Source organism: Ylistrum balloti, unplaced genomic scaffold (genome assembly GCF_031769215.1).
Source record: "Ylistrum balloti isolate Yb309-2 unplaced genomic scaffold, AGI_CSIRO_Ybal_v1 Utg371528, whole genome shotgun sequence".
Classification (NCBI taxonomy): Eukaryota; Metazoa; Mollusca; class Bivalvia; order Pectinida; family Pectinidae; genus Ylistrum; species Ylistrum balloti.
Genome location: NW_026782788.1, coordinates 34143 through 54377, shown reverse-complemented (window position 1 = coordinate 54377; position 20235 = coordinate 34143). Strand labels below are relative to the sequence as shown.

At 36.5% G+C, this 20235-nt stretch overlaps 2 protein-coding genes across 3 annotated transcripts in view; one reads left to right on the top strand and one right to left on the bottom strand.

The window, feature by feature from the left end:
- Positions 1-9511: 9511 nt before the first annotated feature.
- LOC132562829 (UBA-like domain-containing protein 2-A) lies at positions 9512-16931 on the bottom strand. The gene is made up of 3 exons (XM_060227603.1): positions 16748-16931; positions 16516-16599; positions 9512-11439 (listed from the first exon to the last, which is right to left on the bottom strand). The coding sequence occupies exons 1-3, from the start codon at positions 16853-16855 to the stop codon at positions 11272-11274; spliced, it is 360 nt and encodes a 119-aa protein (XP_060083586.1). The 5' UTR covers positions 16856-16931; the 3' UTR covers positions 9512-11271.
- Positions 16932-17212: 281 nt separating this feature from the next.
- The window catches only part of LOC132562842 (probable E3 ubiquitin-protein ligase MGRN1), a 29035-nt gene continuing 26012 nt past the window's right edge, over positions 17213-20235 (top strand). For both annotated transcript variants that reach the window (XM_060227616.1, XM_060227615.1), the window contains exons 1-2: positions 17213-17367; positions 19197-19315. In XM_060227616.1, coding sequence (XP_060083599.1) covers positions 17280-17367; positions 19197-19315 — 207 coding nt within the window. In that variant the 5' untranslated portion in view covers positions 17213-17279. The remainder of the gene's footprint in view (positions 17368-19196; positions 19316-20235) is intronic.

Below are 20235 nucleotides of genomic sequence, written 5' to 3'. Positions count from 1 at the left end.
AACAAGTAATGATATGAAAACTATATGGAGATGTTAATAATTCTATTAAATGCGTATCATCAGCTCTTCTTCATTATGGTAAAGTTGTCGATACAGCTGTAGTTCTTGGTGTCATAAAATTTTAATAATTTCCATAAATAATCAAATTCTAAAATGTCTCTTAAGGCAAATACGGCTGGACATTATCGATTTGTATTAAATTTTACTATTTGTAATTTTTATTGTATTAGTGATGTGTGACACTATAATAAAATGTTAATGTATTATACTGTATATAATATGGTATTTTATTGTTTTGTATTGCATTGTATTGGCTGCTCTGCTATAGGAGAACTCTAGAAACGCAAACTGAAAAGAAATTACCTGGCGATGGAAGCGTTTGGTAAAACTAGTGTGTTATTAACAACATAAAAAAAACAATAAAAAAAGGGTGACGCACGTTATCTGTGAGAGCAGAATAACTAATAAGGCAAGTACTGGGATGTAAGCCTGTTATTATTATTGATGTAAGTTGTTTTGGTTAAAGATAACTAGGTAGAAGGTCAGATATTCGTCTGATCCCATCTTCACGGGAGTGTTGTTGTTGCTGGTGGTGCTATATGTGGAACAGGAGCTCGCATTGGTCTCGGTCCAAACCCAAGTACACGTTTACGTAACAACAGCCGCTTTTACCACCGCGGGAATCTTCTCTACAAAGACGGACAGCTTGGCGTCCTGATAGCATTGTGGTCACATCAGAACCTCTCGAAGACTTTCACAACTAATGTTTATGTATGTTTTAGAAGTGTGGTTGAAGTACCATTCAGTAAGGGTGCAACATCACACACTTCAGATGACGGTGTAAACTTTCATACGAGTTCTAAATTTTGCTCGAAAAAGCGAAGAAGTTCACATAGAATGGGAGTGTCAAATGACACCTACTCACTTGAGTACACATGACTACTCGCGTGCGTACACATGACTACTCGTGAGCGTACATGATTTCTCGTGTGCACGAATCATACTTTTTCTCGTGCGTGCTATTACTCATTTGCGTATGTGTATGACATTTCTCACGTGCGTGCATTCATGATAACTAATCACGAGTGAGCGATTCCTACTACATACCTCTCATCACTCACACTAGGAAAATGTGTGTAAAGAATGAAACCACAGACCTGAAATCTTCTATAGGTACCATTTTGATGAAGATGAACGGGAAAATTTTGGGATGGACATTTGTGCTAAGGGATAAGCACAACGGAAACAGATGGCGCTACGGTTTGACTTTATCTGAAAGCAAAAGTAAGAAGTTACTTGCAGCAATGATGTGTACTGGAGTATTTGAAAATGGTAGATTCATATTCTCATTCCAACAGCGGGTACAGAACGTGACGATCTACACAATTATCGTCATAATCTTGAAAATACTGACATGGGTAGCAGTATGGTACCTGAAACATCGATGCAGTCATACCTTATATTGCAGCGTGCCCCTGTGACCAGCCTAGGGCAGACCTCTATTTCCATTTCATGTCCAGGTGGTACAATGCCCAATATAGAGTTGGTTACGTCTAATGTCAATCTAAGGTGGTGTCCATGCGTTGTAAAGCAACGCCTTCCCTGTACCGATCTTTAATTACAACGATCCATTCCATTCTCTGTCTACTGACCAACGCCAATTAGCAATGAAATAACACGCCCCGATTTTGTACATCATTTTTTATCTACATCTATCACAATCACCAAAGAAATGATAATTAATATCACGAAATGTATGTAATTATGTGATGTTTATTCACTGATCGATGCTGTAGCGGCCAATGACGTCATAATTGTACACATACCTGTCGCTCCCGGCACTTTCCATCGAGATAGATCGATAGTTTCATCACACCTTGTCAACAATTCTAGTCGGGGCAATAACAAGTCATGTAAACAAGACTAACATACCTGTTCCAAGAAAAGTGTCCATGGGGGGTCAGAGTAGTTAACTGGAGGTTAGAGAGGTCAGTGTATCCAATGTAGCCAAAGAGTGACTGGTGAGTGAGGTCGTAAGTATTCATTTGGGTCGGGAATAGCCACTGGGTCAGGTTAGCCACTGGAGTCAGGTAGCCACTGGGTCGGGAATAGCCACTGGGTCAGGATAGCCACTGGAGTCAGGTTAGCCACTGCGGTAAGAGTAGCCACTGGAACCAGGTTAGCCACTGGGGTAAGAGTAGCCACTGTTGTCACTGTAGTTAAAAGTAGCCAACGCAGCCGAGTAATCACAGGGGTCGGATTAGCCACTGAATTAGTGTAGCCACTGGTATCAGAATACCAGAATACTAGAGGTCACTACGGGCAAGCGTGGTCAATGAGGTGAGCATTTATTGTGGTCGAAAGCAGCCATTGGGTCAAGTGGTCATCGGGTCCGAAAAGTCACTCTGATAAGAGAGTTTTGTAGATCTTTGATACGAGATGTTTATGATAAATGTTTGGCCGACGCAGCCCAGCCCCCTTATGATATTAATACACATGCTTTTAATAAAAACGACACGTGCGACCGCGTCTAACGCTTGTCAGTTCTTTTTAAATATATTTGTTAATACTGATCAAACTACAAAGATAAAGTCAGGGTATTCAGATTCAGCGGTTATAATTCTTGCTTCTTGCGACTGAATTTCTCTGCAAAGACCGACCATTTTCTTCGCACACATGGTCAGCGTTGGGATACGTTTAAAACTGAACACCGGTTTACTAGAGTCACTGACTTTGATATGCTAGCGTCGAGGTCAAGGGCACTGTGACTATATATAGGAATCCGTTTCTTCCTTATACAGTTTATAAGTTTTAAAAAAACGAAAGTCTCTCCCAGGTGAGGTTGTAGAGATGGACCGCTGGACATTGCAACGTTTTAATCACCAGTTGGCAACTTGGGTGTAATAAGTTATCATACTTGTCGGGCAATGTGAACTGCAGCCAGGGATGCATGATCAAAAGTAATCCTGGGGTAACGAACGAGTCGCCGGCATCTGTTGGCAAGATTAATGTGACGTATAATGACACACTAACCTCAATCAACTACAATGCGTGTTCTCCGTCACACAGACTGTATCGGTGAGAGAGGTCTATGGTCTCGAAGTCGCCAGCAACAATATTGCCTTCGTTGTAATCGTCACATTTCTAATACTTACGTTTACATAAAACCAACTTCCTGGTTCACACAGAAGCGGAAAAGGGTTGTTGAACTGATAGCGAGTTGTTAACAATAAACATCTATGACGTTAAACGAGCCGGGCGTTACCTGTCTACAAACGTGCACAAGTTACACATATAAAACCAACATATTCTACAACAGTCACTAAGTCAGCTCAAGTTCTTCCACATTAGTTTGTATATATACCACAGGGGCCTGTTAGAATTTTTCTAGTGGACGATAGTTGGTATGGTAAACTATCACAGGGGCCTGTAACAATGTTTTTGGTGGATAAGGCTTTGTTACACTATGATTGATTTTGAGTCATATGACATTAAAGCTACCTAGTAGAAATGGCGTATATTAACATCGTGCTTCAATATTTTTCTACCAGATTGATATAGCACAAAATTGACCCCAGGAAGGTCCACAACTGACAAATGACCTTTTCACAAATTCATGACCAATATATATCACAGCAATGTTTTATACCAGCAATTTTCTTAACTATATATTTCTATCCATAATAAATGTCAGCTCTATATTTCTATACCGGTAGAGATCACAGCTCTATATTTCTATACCAGTAAATATCACAGCTCTGTATTTCTATACCGGTAAATATCACAGCTCTATATTTCTATACCGGTAGAGATCACAGCTCTATATTTCTATACCAGTAAATATCACAGCTCTATATTTCTATACCGGTAGAGATCACAGCTCTATATTTCTATACCGGTAGAGATCACAGCTCTATATTTCTATACCGGTAGAGATCACAGCTCTATATTTCTATACCGGTAAATATCACAGCTCTATATTTCTATACCGGTAGAGATCACAGCTCTATATTTCTATACCGGTAGAGATCACAGCTCTATATTTCTATACCGGTAGAGATCACAGCTCTATATTTCTATACCGGTAGAGATCACAGCTCTATATTTCTATACCGGTAGAGATCACAGCTCTATATTTCTATACCGGTAGAGATCACAGCTCTATATTTCTATACCGGTAGAGATCACAGCTCTATATTTCTATACCGGTAAATATCACAGCTCTATATTTCTATACCGGTAGAGATCACAGCTCTATATTTCTATACCAGTAAATATCACAGCTCTATATTTCTATACCAGTAAATATCACAGCTCTATATTTCTATACCAGTAAATATCACAGCTCTATATTTCTATACCAGCTATAAAAGCTAGGCTCAGGTGTTACAACAGGATGTACACACAGGACCAGGTGTTACAATGACATGTACACACAGGATCAGGTGTTACAACAGGATGTACACACAGGATCAGGTGTTACAACAGGATGTACACACATGATCAGGTGTTACAACAGGATGTACACACAGGATCAGGTGTTACAACAGGATGTACACACAGGATCAGGTGTTACAATGGGATATACACACAGGGTCAGGTGTAACAATGACATGTACACACAGGATCAGGTGTTACAATGACATGTACACACAGGATCAGGTGTTACAATGACATGTACACACAGGGTCAGGTGTTACAATGACATGTACACACAGGATCAGGTGTTACAATGACATGTACACACAGGATCAGGTGTTACAATAGGATGTACACACAGGATCAGGTGTTACAATAGGATGTACACACAGGATCAGGTGTTACAATAGTATGTACACACAGGATCAGTTGTTACAATAGGATGTACACACAGGATCAGGTGTTACAATAGTATGTACACACAGGATCAGGTGTTACAATGGGATATACACACAGGGTCAGGTGTTACAATGACATGTACACACAGGATCAGGTGTTACAATGACATGTAAACACAGGATCAGGTGTTACAATAGGATGTACACACAGGATCAGGTGTTACAATAGGATGTACACACAGGATCAGGTGTTACAATAGTATGTACACACAGGATCAGTTGTTACAATAGGATGTACACACAGGATCAGGTGTTACAATGGGATATACACACAGGATCAGGTGTTACAATAGGATGTACACACAGGATCAGGTGTTACACACACAGGATCAGTTGTTACAATAGGATGTACACACAGGATCAGGTGTTACAATAGGATGTACACACAGGATCAGGTGTTACAATAGTATGTACACACAGGATCAGTTGTTACAATAGGATGTACACACAGGATCAGGTGTTACAATAGGATATACACGCAGGGTCAGGTGTAACAATGACATGTACACACAGGATCAGGTGTTACAATAGTATGTACACACAGGATCAGTTGTTACAATAGGATGTACACACAGGATCAGGTGTTACAATAGGATATACACACAGGGTCAGGTGTAACAATGACATGTACACACAGGATCAGGTGTTACAATAGTATGTACACACAGGATCAGTTGTTACAATAGGATGTACACACAGGATCAGGTGTTACAATAGTATGTACACACAGGATCAGTTGTTACAATAGTATGTACACACAGGATCAGTTGTTACAATAGGATGTACACACAGGATCAGGTGTTACAATAGGATATACACACAGGGTCAGGTGTAACAATGACATGTACACACAGGATCAGGTGTTACAATGACATGTACACACAGGATCAGGTGTTACAATAGGATATACACACAGGGTCAGGTGTTACAATGACATGTACACACAGGATCAGGTGTTTCAATAGGATGTACACACAGGATCAGGTGTTACAATAGGATGTACACACAGGATCAGGTGTTACAATAGGATGTACACACAGGGTCAGGTGTTACAATGACATGTACACACAGGATCAGGTGTTACAATAGGATGTACACACAGGATCAGGTGTTACAATAGGATGTACACACAGGATCAGGTGTTACAATAGTATGTACACACAGGATCAGTTGTTACAATAGTATGTACACACAGGATCAGTTGTTACAATAGGATGTACACACAAGATCAGGTGTTACAATAGGATATACACACAGGGTCAGGTGTAACAATGACATGTACACACAGGATCAGGTGTTACAATGACATGTACACACAGGATTAGGTGTTACAATAGGATATACACACAAGGTCAGGTGTAACAATGACATGTACACACAGGATCAGGTGTTACAATGACATGTACACACAGGATCAGGTGTTACAAAAGGATGTACAAACAGGATCAGGTGTTACAATAGGATGTACACACAGGATCAGGTGTTACAATAGGATGTACACACAGGATCAGGTGTTACAATAGTATGTACACACAGGATCAGTTGTTACAATAGGATGTACACACAGGATCAGGTGTTACAATAGTATGTACACACAGGATCAGGTGTTACAATGGGATATACACACAGGGTCAGGTGTTACAATGACATGTACACACAGGATCAGGTGTTACAATGACATGTAAACACAGGATCAGGTGTTACAATAGGATGTACACACAGGATCAGGTGTTACAATAGGATGTACACACAGGATCAGGTGTTACAATAGTATGTACACACAGGATCAGTTGTTACAATAGTATGTACACACAGGATCAGGTGTTACAATGGGATATACACACAGGGTCAGGTGTTACAATGACATGTACACACAGGATCAGGTGTTACAATGACATGTAAACACAGGATCAGGTGTTACAATAGGATGTACACACAGGATCAGGTGTTACAATAGGATGTACACACAGGATCAGGTGTTACAATAGTATGTACACACAGGATCAGTTGTTACAATAGGATATACACACAGGATCAGGTGTTACAATAGGATGTACACACAGGATCAGGTGTTACAATAGTATGTACACACAGGATCAGTTGTTACAATAGGATGTACACACAGGATCAGGTGTTACAATAGGATGTACACACAGGATCAGGTGTTACAATAGTATGTACACACAGGATCAGTTGTTACAATAGGATGTACACACAGGATCAGGTGTTACAATAGGATATACACGCAGGGTCAGGTGTAACAATGACATGTACACACAGGATCAGGTGTTACAATAGTATGTACACACAGGATCAGTTGTTACAATAGGATGTACACACAGGATCAGGTGTTACAATAGGATATACACACAGGGTCAGGTGTAACAATGACATGTACACACAGGATCAGGTGTTACAATAGTATGTACACACAGGATCAGTTGTTACAATAGGATGTACACACAGGATCAGGTGTTACAATAGTATGTACACACAGGATCAGTTGTTACAATAGTATGTACACACAGGATCAGTTGTTACAATAGGATGTACACACAGGATCAGGTGTTACAATAGGATATACACACAGGGTCAGGTGTAACAATGACATGTACACACAGGATCAGGTGTTACAATGACATGTACACACAGGATTAGGTGTTACAATAGGATATACACACAAGGTCAGCTGTAACAATGACATGTACACACAGGATTAGGTGTTACAATGACATGTACACACAGGATCAGTTGTTACAATAGGATGTACACACAGGGTCAGGTGTTACAATAGGATGTTCACACAGGGTCAGGTGTTACAATGACATGTACACACAGGATCAGTTGTTACAATAGGATGTACACACAGGATCAGGTGTTACAATAGGATATACACACAGGGTCAGGTGTTACAATGACATGTACACACAGGATCAGGTGTTACAATGACATGTACACACAGGATCAGGTGTTACAATAGGATATACACACAGGGTCAGGTGTTACAATGACATGTACACACAGGATCAGGTGTTTCAATAGGATGTACACACAGGATCAGGTGTTACAATAGGATGTACACACAGGATCAGGTGTTAAAATAGGATGTACACACAGGGTCAGGTGTTACAATGACATGTACACACAGGATCAGGTGTTACAATAGGATGTACACACAGGATCAGGTGTTACAATAGGATGTACACACAGGATCAGGTGTTACAATAGTATGTACACACAGGATCAGTTGTTACAATAGTATGTACACACAGGATCAGTTGTTACAATAGTATGTACACACAGGATCAGGTGTTACAATAGGATATACACACAGGGTCAGGTGTAACAATGACATGTACACACAGGATCAGGTGTTACAATGACATGTACACACAGGATTAGGTGTTACAATAGGATATACACACAAGGTCAGCTGTAACAATGACATGTACACACAGGATCAGGTGTTACAATGACATGTACACACAGGATCAGGTGTTACAAAAGGATGTACAAACAGGATCAGGTGTTACAATAGGATGTACACACAGGGTCAGGTGTTACAATAGGATGTTCACACAGGGTCAGGTGTTACAATGACATGTACACACAGGATCAGTTGTTACAATAGGATGTACACACAGGATCAGGTGTTACAATAGGATATACACACAGGGTCAGGTGTTACAATGACATGTACACACAGGATCAGGTGTTACAATGACATGTACACACAGGATCAGGTGTTACAATAGGATATACACACAGGGTCAGGTGTTACAATGACATGTACACACAGGATCAGGTGTTTCAATAGGATGTACACACAGGATCAGGTGTTACAATAGGATGTACACACAGGATCAGGTGTTAAAATAGGATGTACACACAGGGTCAGGTGTTACAATGCCATGTACACACAGGATCAGGTGTTACAATAGGATGTACACACAGGATCAGGTGTTACAATGACATGTACACACGGGGTCAGGTGTTACAATAACATGTACACTCAGGTGTTACAGGTACATATAAAGTTTATCAAGGTTTACACTATACACAAATATATATTGAAAATGCAATATACAAAAAATACATATAGAATACATGGTCAATGTCTTAAAACATAAGCTGCATAGTGGCAAGTCACTTTTGTCTTTCTCTCCTTAACCTAAATACAGATCATATTTTAAGACACTGACCGAGTATTCTATTTATCCTGCAACACTGATTCAAAACCAGACTATTGAAACAAACAGATTTGTTGTTTAATCTGTGTTTACCTGAAACAAGTTAATTATGCTGAATTTTGCCTGATGATGGATGCTAAAATAACTGCACTGTGTGGATACAAAGTTCCACACTTCACTGGATATAACAGCCATTTTATGAATTTTCATAAATCAGCTTGTTCATTACATGTAAAATCACTTCTTTCAGCAACTATTTATATTTCTCAACATATTTAAGTTTATTCAGAGAGTAATTCTGTCAAATTACCACTCATGCTAAAACTGCAGTTGTTTTCTGTCACTGCTGAATACTGCAAAAATATATGAGGCAAATGTATTCTAATGATGCACCAGTTGTAGGAGAAGACTTGCAAATATCAATAAAAGATCGAGACATTTGAGTCTTGTTAAGATTTTTATTTACTCACGGAAATCATGTGGTATCTATATATAACTGCCTTTCTCTGACAATGTCTTTCACATGTGAACATGACAACAGAAAAAGTACTTCTGTACAACAATATCATATAGAGTTATCATAAATTTGCTCTCATGGTATTAATACATGTACAATCATCATTTTACATATTACAAGGAGCTGCAGACTTGTCAATATTTTTATCAACAAAACATCAACTTTGTCTAATATTAATAAGTTTAGAATAACGTGTATATACAAAATTCATACAAATTGAGACTAATTAACATGTGTTAAGTTCTCTCCAGCTATGAGATGATGAGAAAACTTTGGGCAAAATACATGTACACATTTGATCTATAACAAGCAAAACCTGATACAAAATACAAAACATACAAACATATGTAATAAAGGCAAAATAGAATATAAATCTGAAAAAGGCAGTTATGTTAGTATCTGTGTGTATGTAACCAAGAGTTGCTTAAATACAACTACAGCTGAAGTTTGTTGGGTTCCAGATGAATTTAAGATGTTATTATCAACATGATCAACAATTTCAATTTCCAATGTTTCATGATAATGATAAAATTTTGATGCAGTTTATTGGTGAATGTATCAAAATGTAGGTAAAGTAATGACACTAAAATGACAGTATTTTTCCTTTTTGAACTCAACAACTTCAGACTGGTACGTATGTACCAAGTTTCATTTCTATAATTAAGCGTTCTATAAAATCATAGCTTCCTAGATTATTTCTTTATACTTAACGGAAGTAAAACAGCAACACCAGTACAAGTTGAACATGATAAAGTAAAACATATGCTGATGTAAGATGAATTGATTGTACGCAATGATGATGAAGTACAAATTCCAGGAGAAAAACATGAATTTATGATTATGAACCTCAGTTGAGAGTCTATCAATTCAACTTAAAAATGTTCTAATCATTACAACTGAACTATTCAAATACATGATCATTATAAAAATGTCAACAAAATTCACACAATAAGAAATTTCTTGTAAAATAAATTGCTGTACTGATCATGAAGGAGTTTTCTATATGTTAGACCAACGAGGTGCATGTTAAATAAGGAAAGACATGATAGTATGACTATAAGTGAGAAGGACCAGGTGCTGAAGTCAGTCAGGACTGTGATTTCCCGGTAACATATACAGCAATGGCACCCTCACACTGACTGCCTCATAAAAAGGCAGAGATAAATGACAAACCTCCCGTACAAACTAAAACGCTGATCGGGATATGAGGCAAATATATCTATCATGATTAAGCAACAACTTTTACTCTTCAATCGTTCTCTCCTCTGATCACAGTAACTCATAAATATCACACACATCCTCACACAGCACTACATCATATCAATAGTGATCAAATTGAAAATAAAACTTACCATCAAGAAATTTATAGAGGGTATTTCAGACTAATGTCAGACACTTGGATAAACACACATAACTAGGTGGAAAAGAACTAGTCTTTCCACAAAAATGTCTGATGGTAGTACGGGTATACACTACAAGTGAGGTATCCAATTAAGGTATTATAGCACTTTGTTTCCAATACATGTAAAACATCCTAAAAGGACCCACTGGCCACCCATGGCTCAGCATGTCCTTACATCCCTCCACCTTCCTCCCTCTAAGAATGGACGAATAACACAAGTCTTTTTCTTCCTCATCCGTTCTTCCATCATCATCTCCAGAAGATAAAACAGCGCACCTGTTCTTACTATCGCTGTGTTTCTATCTCCATCCCTTTTGGAGAATGTGCAACCTGCTGAGGTGATGTGGCATACGGAGATGAGCTGAATTTTTCTGTTGTTGAAAGTTTTGATAATGCAGCGAGTGCATCTGGGAAATTGGGTGGCGTAGCTGGAGTATTAGCAGGCGTACAGAGCTGTAACAGAAAGGAAAGTATTACACACTGATTCATTCACAACCAGTAATTAGTACATCAAATATCACACAGTAAACCCCTTCAATCAAAACAGCAGCTGTTTATGCTTTCCTCCTACATATACATTCAGTCAGAGCATGTTTACTAGATTTGTAAACACCTCACATGAATCACTAAAAACAAATGCAGCCAAACTTTATGAACAAACTAGTGTTAATTTCTTGGGTTACTGATTTGGGGGAATTTTCATTTAAGATAATATTTATTAATTCAAATAATTTCCTTAGAGGTTTAGATTAAAGATAGTTCAAAACACAGGGTTAAAAAGTCAGGGTCACTTTATGACTATGAGAAAGCAGTTTGTGAAGACCTTGGTTGAACTTGCAAGTTTGTGTCAAGTTCCAATCCAAGGTCATCAAGGTCACTTTAAGTATCTATAGAACTCCATACTATCAAACCATGTGTTTTTAATAACATGCCATAATTGTGTGTGTTACTTTATAATACATAAACATGTACTTGCATGTGTATATCTCTTACATATAATCATGTGTAATACATATCCTGTGTGTATATAAACATGTGCATCTTACAATCCAAATCACGATGTGACATAGTTTCAATGCATTTTCTTGATGAGAGAATGCTCTCAAACAGACAATTATATAATCATACCAGCATGTATTTTGTTACTAGCTGATGTGTACAAAACCTGTATATGTGTCAGACCAGGAGGACGTTTAATTAGGTGTACCCCTGTGATGTGTTTGGACGTTTAATTAGGTGTATCCCTGTGATGTGTTTGGAGGTTTGATTAGGTGTATCCCTGTGATGTGTTTGGAGGTTTGATTAGGTGTATCCCTGTGATGTGTTTGGAGGTTTGATTAGGTGTATCCCTGTGATGTGTTTGGAGGTTTGATTAGGTGTACCCCTGTGATGTGTTTGGAGGTTTGATTAGGTGTACCCCTGTGATGTGTTTGGAGGTTTGATTGTACATGTGTCATTATGTCCTGGTAATACACTAATCTGTATATGAGTCATTATGTCCCTGTAATACACTAATCTGTATATGAGTCATTATGTCTCTGTAATACACTAATCTGTATATGAGTCATTATGTCCAGGTAATACACTAATCTGTATATGAGTCATTATGTCCCTGTAATACACTAATCTGTATATGAGTCATTATGTCCCTGTAATACACTAATCTGTATATGAGTCATTATGTCCAGGTAATACACTAATCTGTACATGTTTGTTTATGTCTCTGTAATACACTAATCTGTATATGAGTCATTATGTCCAGGTAATACACTAATCTGTACATGTTTGTTTATGTCTCTGTAATACACTAATCTGTATATGAGTCATTATGTCCAGGTAATACACTAATCTGTACATGTTTGTTTATGTCTCTGTAATACACTAATCTGTATATGAGTCATTATGTCTCTGTAATACACTAATCTGTATATGAGTCATTATGTCTCTGTAATACACTAATCTGTATATGAGTCTGTATGTCCAGGTAATATACTAATCTGTACATGTTTGTTTATGTCTCTGTAATACACTAATCTGTATATGAGTCATTATGTCCCTGTAATACACTAATCTGTATATGAGTCATTATGTCCCTGTAATACACTAATCTGTATATGAGTCATTATGTCCCTGTAATACACTAATCTGTATATGAGTCATTATGTCCAGGTAATACACTAATCTGTACATGTTTGTTTATGTCTCTGTAATACACTAATCTGTACATGAGTCATTATGTCCAGGTAATACACTAATCTGTACATGTTTGTTTATGTCTCTGTAACACACTAATCTGTATATGAGTCATTATGTCCAGGTAATACACTAATCTGTACATGTTTGTTTATGTCTCTGTAATACACTAATCTGTATATGTGTCTGTATGTCCAGGTAATACACTAATCTGTATATGTTTGTTTATGTCTCTGTAATACACTAATCTGTATATGTGTCTGTATGTCCAGGTAATACACTAATCTGTATATGAGTCACTATGTCCCTGTAATACACTAATCTGTATATGAGTCATTATGTCCAGGTAATACACTAATCTGTACATGTGTGTGTATGTCCAGGTTTATGTCAAGGTAATATACTTACCTGTATATGTGTCATTATGTCCTGTTAATATCCCGTCATGAGTCAGTACGTGTCTCTTTATGTGTGGATAATAATGACAATTTGAGTGAATGAAGACTTTTTTGCATATACAATGTATACACACGTGTTTTTCGCTTCTCTTCAAACGTTGATCACTGATCAGAAATGTATATATTACACCACCAAATGATCAGTACACTGGATTGGTATGATTGTGTACTGAAGTATAAACAACAGTATGAATGTGAGTTCTATCTGGAGGCCATATTGATCCTGACCCAGACTAGAACAAGTTACACGTGTCCATGTCCGTCATACCAAGTGTCAGACACACTAACAGGCATGATTAATCCAAACCTCCTTGAGTAGGCATACTGAGAATGGATATATAAAGTATTTGATTAATGAATCATTTTAGTTCCTTTAATATGCCTTTTAACAAAGACCCCCATTTGTTTCTACAGATATCATAACCTAGCTGTAACAATATCTTATTAACTTTTAAATGTTTATGAAATTTTAATTTTGATAAAGCAGAATAATTTTGAGTTGGTTTAACCTATAAAGTTCAAATGCAATAAACATAACCAGGAAGTTTATCACGACATTATTTCAATTTACATAAATTTGTAATGCAGATATTATCTGGTACAACAAAGCCACACATTCATGATAGTAAACAAATGTTTTGAAAATCCACATGGCATGGCATTGTCAACTGAATAATAATGATTTGAAAAAAAAATGCATACTGATATACCCAGTATAGTGGAGTGTTCTTTTATATAGGCCACAATGAAGACACTAGGAGACTCCCTATAGATGTGAAGACCAATATTTCTGTACACTAACTGTAACAAAATACTGATGACCATTGAGAAAAAAAAAAAAAAAAAAACAATGTAAGAGTTGAAGAGTCTTCCTCAGAATAATAATACTATATTGTAAAATAGTAAAATCTGAGCTATGCTCTCTATTTAACTTTTACAAAAAGGAAAATTTTCACTTTTGTTACTTCTAAAACTTCATACAGACAACAAATTCAACTCAAAATTTAAATTTGCATATTGTTGCTGGCAGCCATTGCTAACTATGTTAATACAGACAACACCCACGACAGGTCACTAGTCTTAAGGCGATCAACTAATTTATTCCATTAATTATTCACCACTGAAAAACAGCAACAGGGGTAGGTACCTTCCCTAGTATGCCCTAACCAAAAAGTGACAGATGTCCATAACATAAAAACATCTCTTCACTGGTTCTAATAACAATAATACTTTATCATCTTAATTTGTACAGGGATAAAATGGTAGAATCTTTTTTATTTCAGAGATATATATTGTTACTGCTTGTAAAAGTGACAAGAGGCTCTTGAAGAGAGCTGCAACTTCCATAGGATCTGAAGCCAAAAGCCCCACAAAACCTAAATATAAGATATACTATTGAAATGTGACATAATAACCTATACTTTTCCACATCTATAGGATGTTTTAATGGATGACATGATGTTGACACTGTAATATGCATGTACAGAGGTCCTAGGCTAACATTGTCATTATTTTTCTTTGTGATTTACTACAATAACAATAAAATACCATGCATTATGCACTTACAATGTAGAAAATAGCTGTCTTTCCTATACAATCCATTACTTAATACCATACCCCAATGTATTATTACATTACACAATTGGAAGGACATTTATCTGAATTAAACGTCTTGATTTATTCAAAGTCAAAGTTAACAGCTGATCAAGGTTTGTCAAGGTTTGTAAGGCCTAAATCAGGAAACAGGTGATCATGCCCCTGCTGCTCAAGTCAGCTGCACAAACAACACAGACTGACATCATGTATTTTTGCAACCAAAGACATCTCTAGGTTTAACAAAATTCAGAAGAAGACTAAAACTAACAATAATACTGAATTAATTCCCAAAATTAAACTTCCAAGGAGAAATGTGGCTACCTCTACTGATTCTGTATTAACATGCAAAATCTTTTAAAACTACATTTCTTTCTTCTTTCCATTTTGATAGGCTTGCCACATTTACACCATAACAGGACAAATTTCTTTGAGCTTAAAACTGTATTTTTAACATCACATAAACACTTCTAAAAACATTATTTCATAGTATCGTATACATGACAACAAAATGTCAATACTATAATCATTAGCTCAATGACTACATTGAATTGGCCTTCACTTTCTCAATGTGCTACAAATGCATGATTCCCATTTTAACCCAGCCACCAAACATTGAATTGTTTTGGTTCTTAAGTGATCTTTAGAAGTACAATAATTTTGATGAGTTTGCAGTTGCTTTCACATTAAATTTTTTTATGATTGTTTTATATTTTGAGCAATTGTATTTAGTCTGAACAATGCCAGTTGTCTGGCCCACAGTTTTTAAATATGATTATACAGTCAGTATCAATACATATATAACCACGTGACAGAACTGTCGACAAGTCTAATTCTTTTCCGAAAGCGTTATGGTAATCATGAAATGAGTAATGAATCATCAGTTGTTGTTGTCTATATATATATCAGAATTTTTCATGAGAGAACAAACATATGACTTCTTAGAAGTTAGTCATTCATTTATTCAAATTGTTGTAGTGAGATTTTAATCAATGTGGTTTCGATTTTGATTCTACGTATAAGCGAGATGCTAGCAACTCCACGGGAACCGAACGTTCCAGTGAAATAAAACACATTAATAACCCAAGTCTAAACCTATGATTACTCTACGAGAGACAAGGAAATCTACTAAGAGAAAAACCGGATAACAAACTGTTTGTTGTCTGTGTGTTAGTTATAACTAAACCATTTTTTTTTCATTTTGTAAACATGAAATTGTAAATACAACAACAGGAATGATGATGTCATCAACATGGACTCCAGACGGGTGATATTATGATCTTACCGGATAGTGAGCATTTGTATGGTTTCCGTTGCAAGTTCGACACGAAGGAATGGCCGATTCTTGAAAGAACATACTAAGAGCCGTCTGAAAATAAACAAATATAAGTTTTCGTCAGTTGATAGGAGCATAAACAATGGTTAACAAAACGACTAAAGGGCACAATGACCTCGTTTTAAAAAGTAAACACATGCGCCATGATACTTCATAACCCCTGAGAGCACCAAAACATTACCTGAAACTGCCACTTTGATGCTGTTAACAACTGTTTAGCTTGCTCTACATGGCAGCCTGTCGCTGAAATAAAGTGGTTTATCATAACTTGTTCTTTTAAATTTTCCATATTTGTCGTATTGCGTGAAATAAACACAGCTTCCTTAGCGAGATAGATCCAATGTTGTTGTTCGATCGGGGAAGTTGAAAGGGAGCTCGCTTGATTGACAGGCAAACGTCACCAAGATTATTGATTTGATTGGCTGATTCCTCGAAACAAAGGCGTGGCTATGTGTAAAAATGCGAGTACACAAATGAATAATGATGAATTATAGTTTTCAGTAGTGATTACTTTTTATTTATGAGCCATTTTAATTTTCCGTTAAAAAATAACTTATGTTTGAAAAAAATATGCGAATTCATTATGTTTACAGCAAGTTCCCATGACGTCATACACATGGAAGTGGACCGGAATCATAATACACGCCATTTTGACGAGTTGTTGGAGAAGAAAAGACCAAATTTGTGGTATTTTTGCACTCCATCATTAAAGGATGGGTGCCTTTACCAGTAGAAATAATGATGGAGTGGAAGAAGTCGACTATGCTTCTAACAATGCATATCGCTATCCTCCGAAAATGGGTGAGGTGTCAGGGTTATTCGTTGCTAGTAAAAATCACGGTTATTATGTTTATTTCTGTCTGATAGGGCAGTTTTTGTGAGATCCTTTTTTCAGACGAGTCCAGAACACCAATTCCGAAATTTGGATGAGCTCCATTATACTAAAAGATCTAGTTGATTATCAAAACTTCATTGAGCCCCACAGAAAAAAGAGTCCTGGACTTAAATGTCCGAGTTCCGAAAATCGCTGTTTCGCACGTCTAAATACTCAATATAATACTTAGGGACGTTTAATACAGAGGGATAAGAAAACGTCTGTATCTCTTTGCAACGCTTTACCGACGTAGTTAAGAGTTAACTAAGCCTTGTGTTTATAAACCAGTTTTCTTATAAAATACATGAATTTTCTTTTCATAATAAACGGTAATAGTAAGCTTAAACAATTCAAATTGATTGTGCTAACATTTGTGACTGTAAAAGGAAGGCATTAAGAAAATGCCCTATTCCATTAGTCTATAGCCAGACACTCTACTGCTTTACTTCAGAGACTTTCAACGGCTTCTACACTATTCCATTCTTTGCAAAGTCTTTGACCCTGAAGACACTGATAACCCAGGTAACATCTAGTCTTTTATCCCAAAGACAAGAACCCAGGTTGGATATATCCATGGAAACATATCAAGTCCCTTGCAGTGGTCAAAGGAACCAGTTTGTAATTTGTGATTTCGAAGTCTGTTATGGCCTATGTTGTCAACCTAGGTTCGGTAGGTGGTAACAAAAAAAGCTGTCAGCTAATGCAGTGATAATAGACTCATTATATGGAGTTGAACAAGAGTTATTTGTGTATGATGATAAAATATTTACAATGAAACTCTCACCCACTAATTAATAGTCTTGAAACTTCCCCTGAAACTGGGTCATGTACATTATCGTGTCATTAGTGTTCCCACTACACATGATACAACAATGATCACCTACTAAAAAGATCCCCATGACCAGTACCTACTGAGAGAAAAAATGTAGCACACCTCTGGAAACAAATCAGTTTGACTGTTCGAGATGTTAAATTAACACCCCTTTTTATACCTTGGCCTTGGCAAGGCCATAGCATTTTATAATGCAATGTGATTATATGGAAAGGGTTGTAAAACCTGCATCATGGTGAAAGAAATCATACTTTTATGTAAGCAGCAATAATAACATACTTAGAAGCAACACTATAAGAAAATATCAGTGTTCAGTTGTGAACAAAGAATGACAGTTAAAAGTATCTGTTTTGTCAAATGGATATTGCTTTATTTTCCAAGGTATTTAATTTTCATAATTTTTTGTCATGTCCATTAAATATTTTTTCTGGAAAGAGATGTCATTTCATTATTATTTGATGATGCATACATGTTGTATCACATGTAGGTCATGATCATGTTAAAAGACGAGCTATATTTCACATACATCATGATAAACTGGTTTGCTTTTTCGGCAGTCCCTAATGACCTGCAGTTTGGCATTTTAATATTAAATATTTAGAGAAAATTGCACAAATATAACTCAAGAGATTTGGAATATTGCAGGCAGTTGTATAATCTCACCTGGATTTTTTTTAACGGCATTCAAAAATGATTCTTATTTGGTCCTATATAATATGATGGTTTGTAACAAATCCTGTGTTTTGGTTTTATACCTTCATGAATGCTCCAGGAAAAAGAATTTTACATTCAAGACCCAGTATACCTTTTACCTATGTTATTGACAAACATTTGTGAGGCAAGGTATGCTGCCCTATGTTATACTTAGTAAAGCAGAGGTCCTGGGTTTAAGTTTCAGCAGAATTAGTTTTTTTTTCTTTACAGGTAATTATTTTGGTTCTCACTTTATAATGGGTGGAGAAAGGTTTGACATGAGTCAACCTGAGGCATACTTGTTTGGAGAGAATTCTGACCTGAATTTTCTTGGAAGTAAACCAATACCGGTGAGTAGACTAAGCAGTTTCCTTAATATGGATGCACATGTAAGAAAAAACATAGTTTAAAGGAATTATCTGTATCAGAACAATTTATAAATTTTTCTTATAGAAAAAAAAATATGTATCTTATGTAATTTGCAGTCATTTCATTCTTGACAAACATACTACACATCATTGTATTGCACTTAGCTGCTTAAGCCATGTTTTTTTATATGCATGTGAAAAATTTTTGTCTGTCCGTAGGTCAGTAATTAATTTGAATTTGTACGATGATCTCCTTCCATAGTTTTCAAACAAATATTTTCAAATTTGTTATGCAAAATCGCCATAAAATGAATTGTGTTTTCCTAAATGGCAGTTTGATTTAACTGTATTTGGAAGAATTAATGCCCCTTGTTTTTTGCTTGACGTTAGTCTTGTGTCAAGATTTCTCTCAGTTTTCATCTGATTTCTTTCGAACTTGGTAGGCTTAATGAGTACTTTCATATGATTTTTGTTAGTGAGCCCTGAGCAGCAATGAGCATTTCCAAAATTTTGATGATTCTAGTTACAAAGAGATACAATGAGAAAATCCCAAAGGAAAAGCATTGGTCCAGGATTCAAGTATTTGAGTCCTAAAAATCACTGTGGAGATGTATTGTCCTGAATAGTAGTTTGATTTGACGGTATTTACAGCCCCTTGTTGTTTTCATAATGTTAACCGTGTCTTAAGATCATCTGTCAGCTTTTAAAAGATTTCTTTCAGATTATGTAAAGCTTTATCTCTTTGACTTAAAGATCATTAATTTTTGTAAGAGTTTCTGTAGTGAGTCCTGTCATCAAATATTCATGCATTCAACTTACAGTTTAATCCTGTTGAGTTGCTTACCAATAAATCAAATTCCAAAATGATTTTTAAAAAGTCTTATCCCATATCATGCAAAACA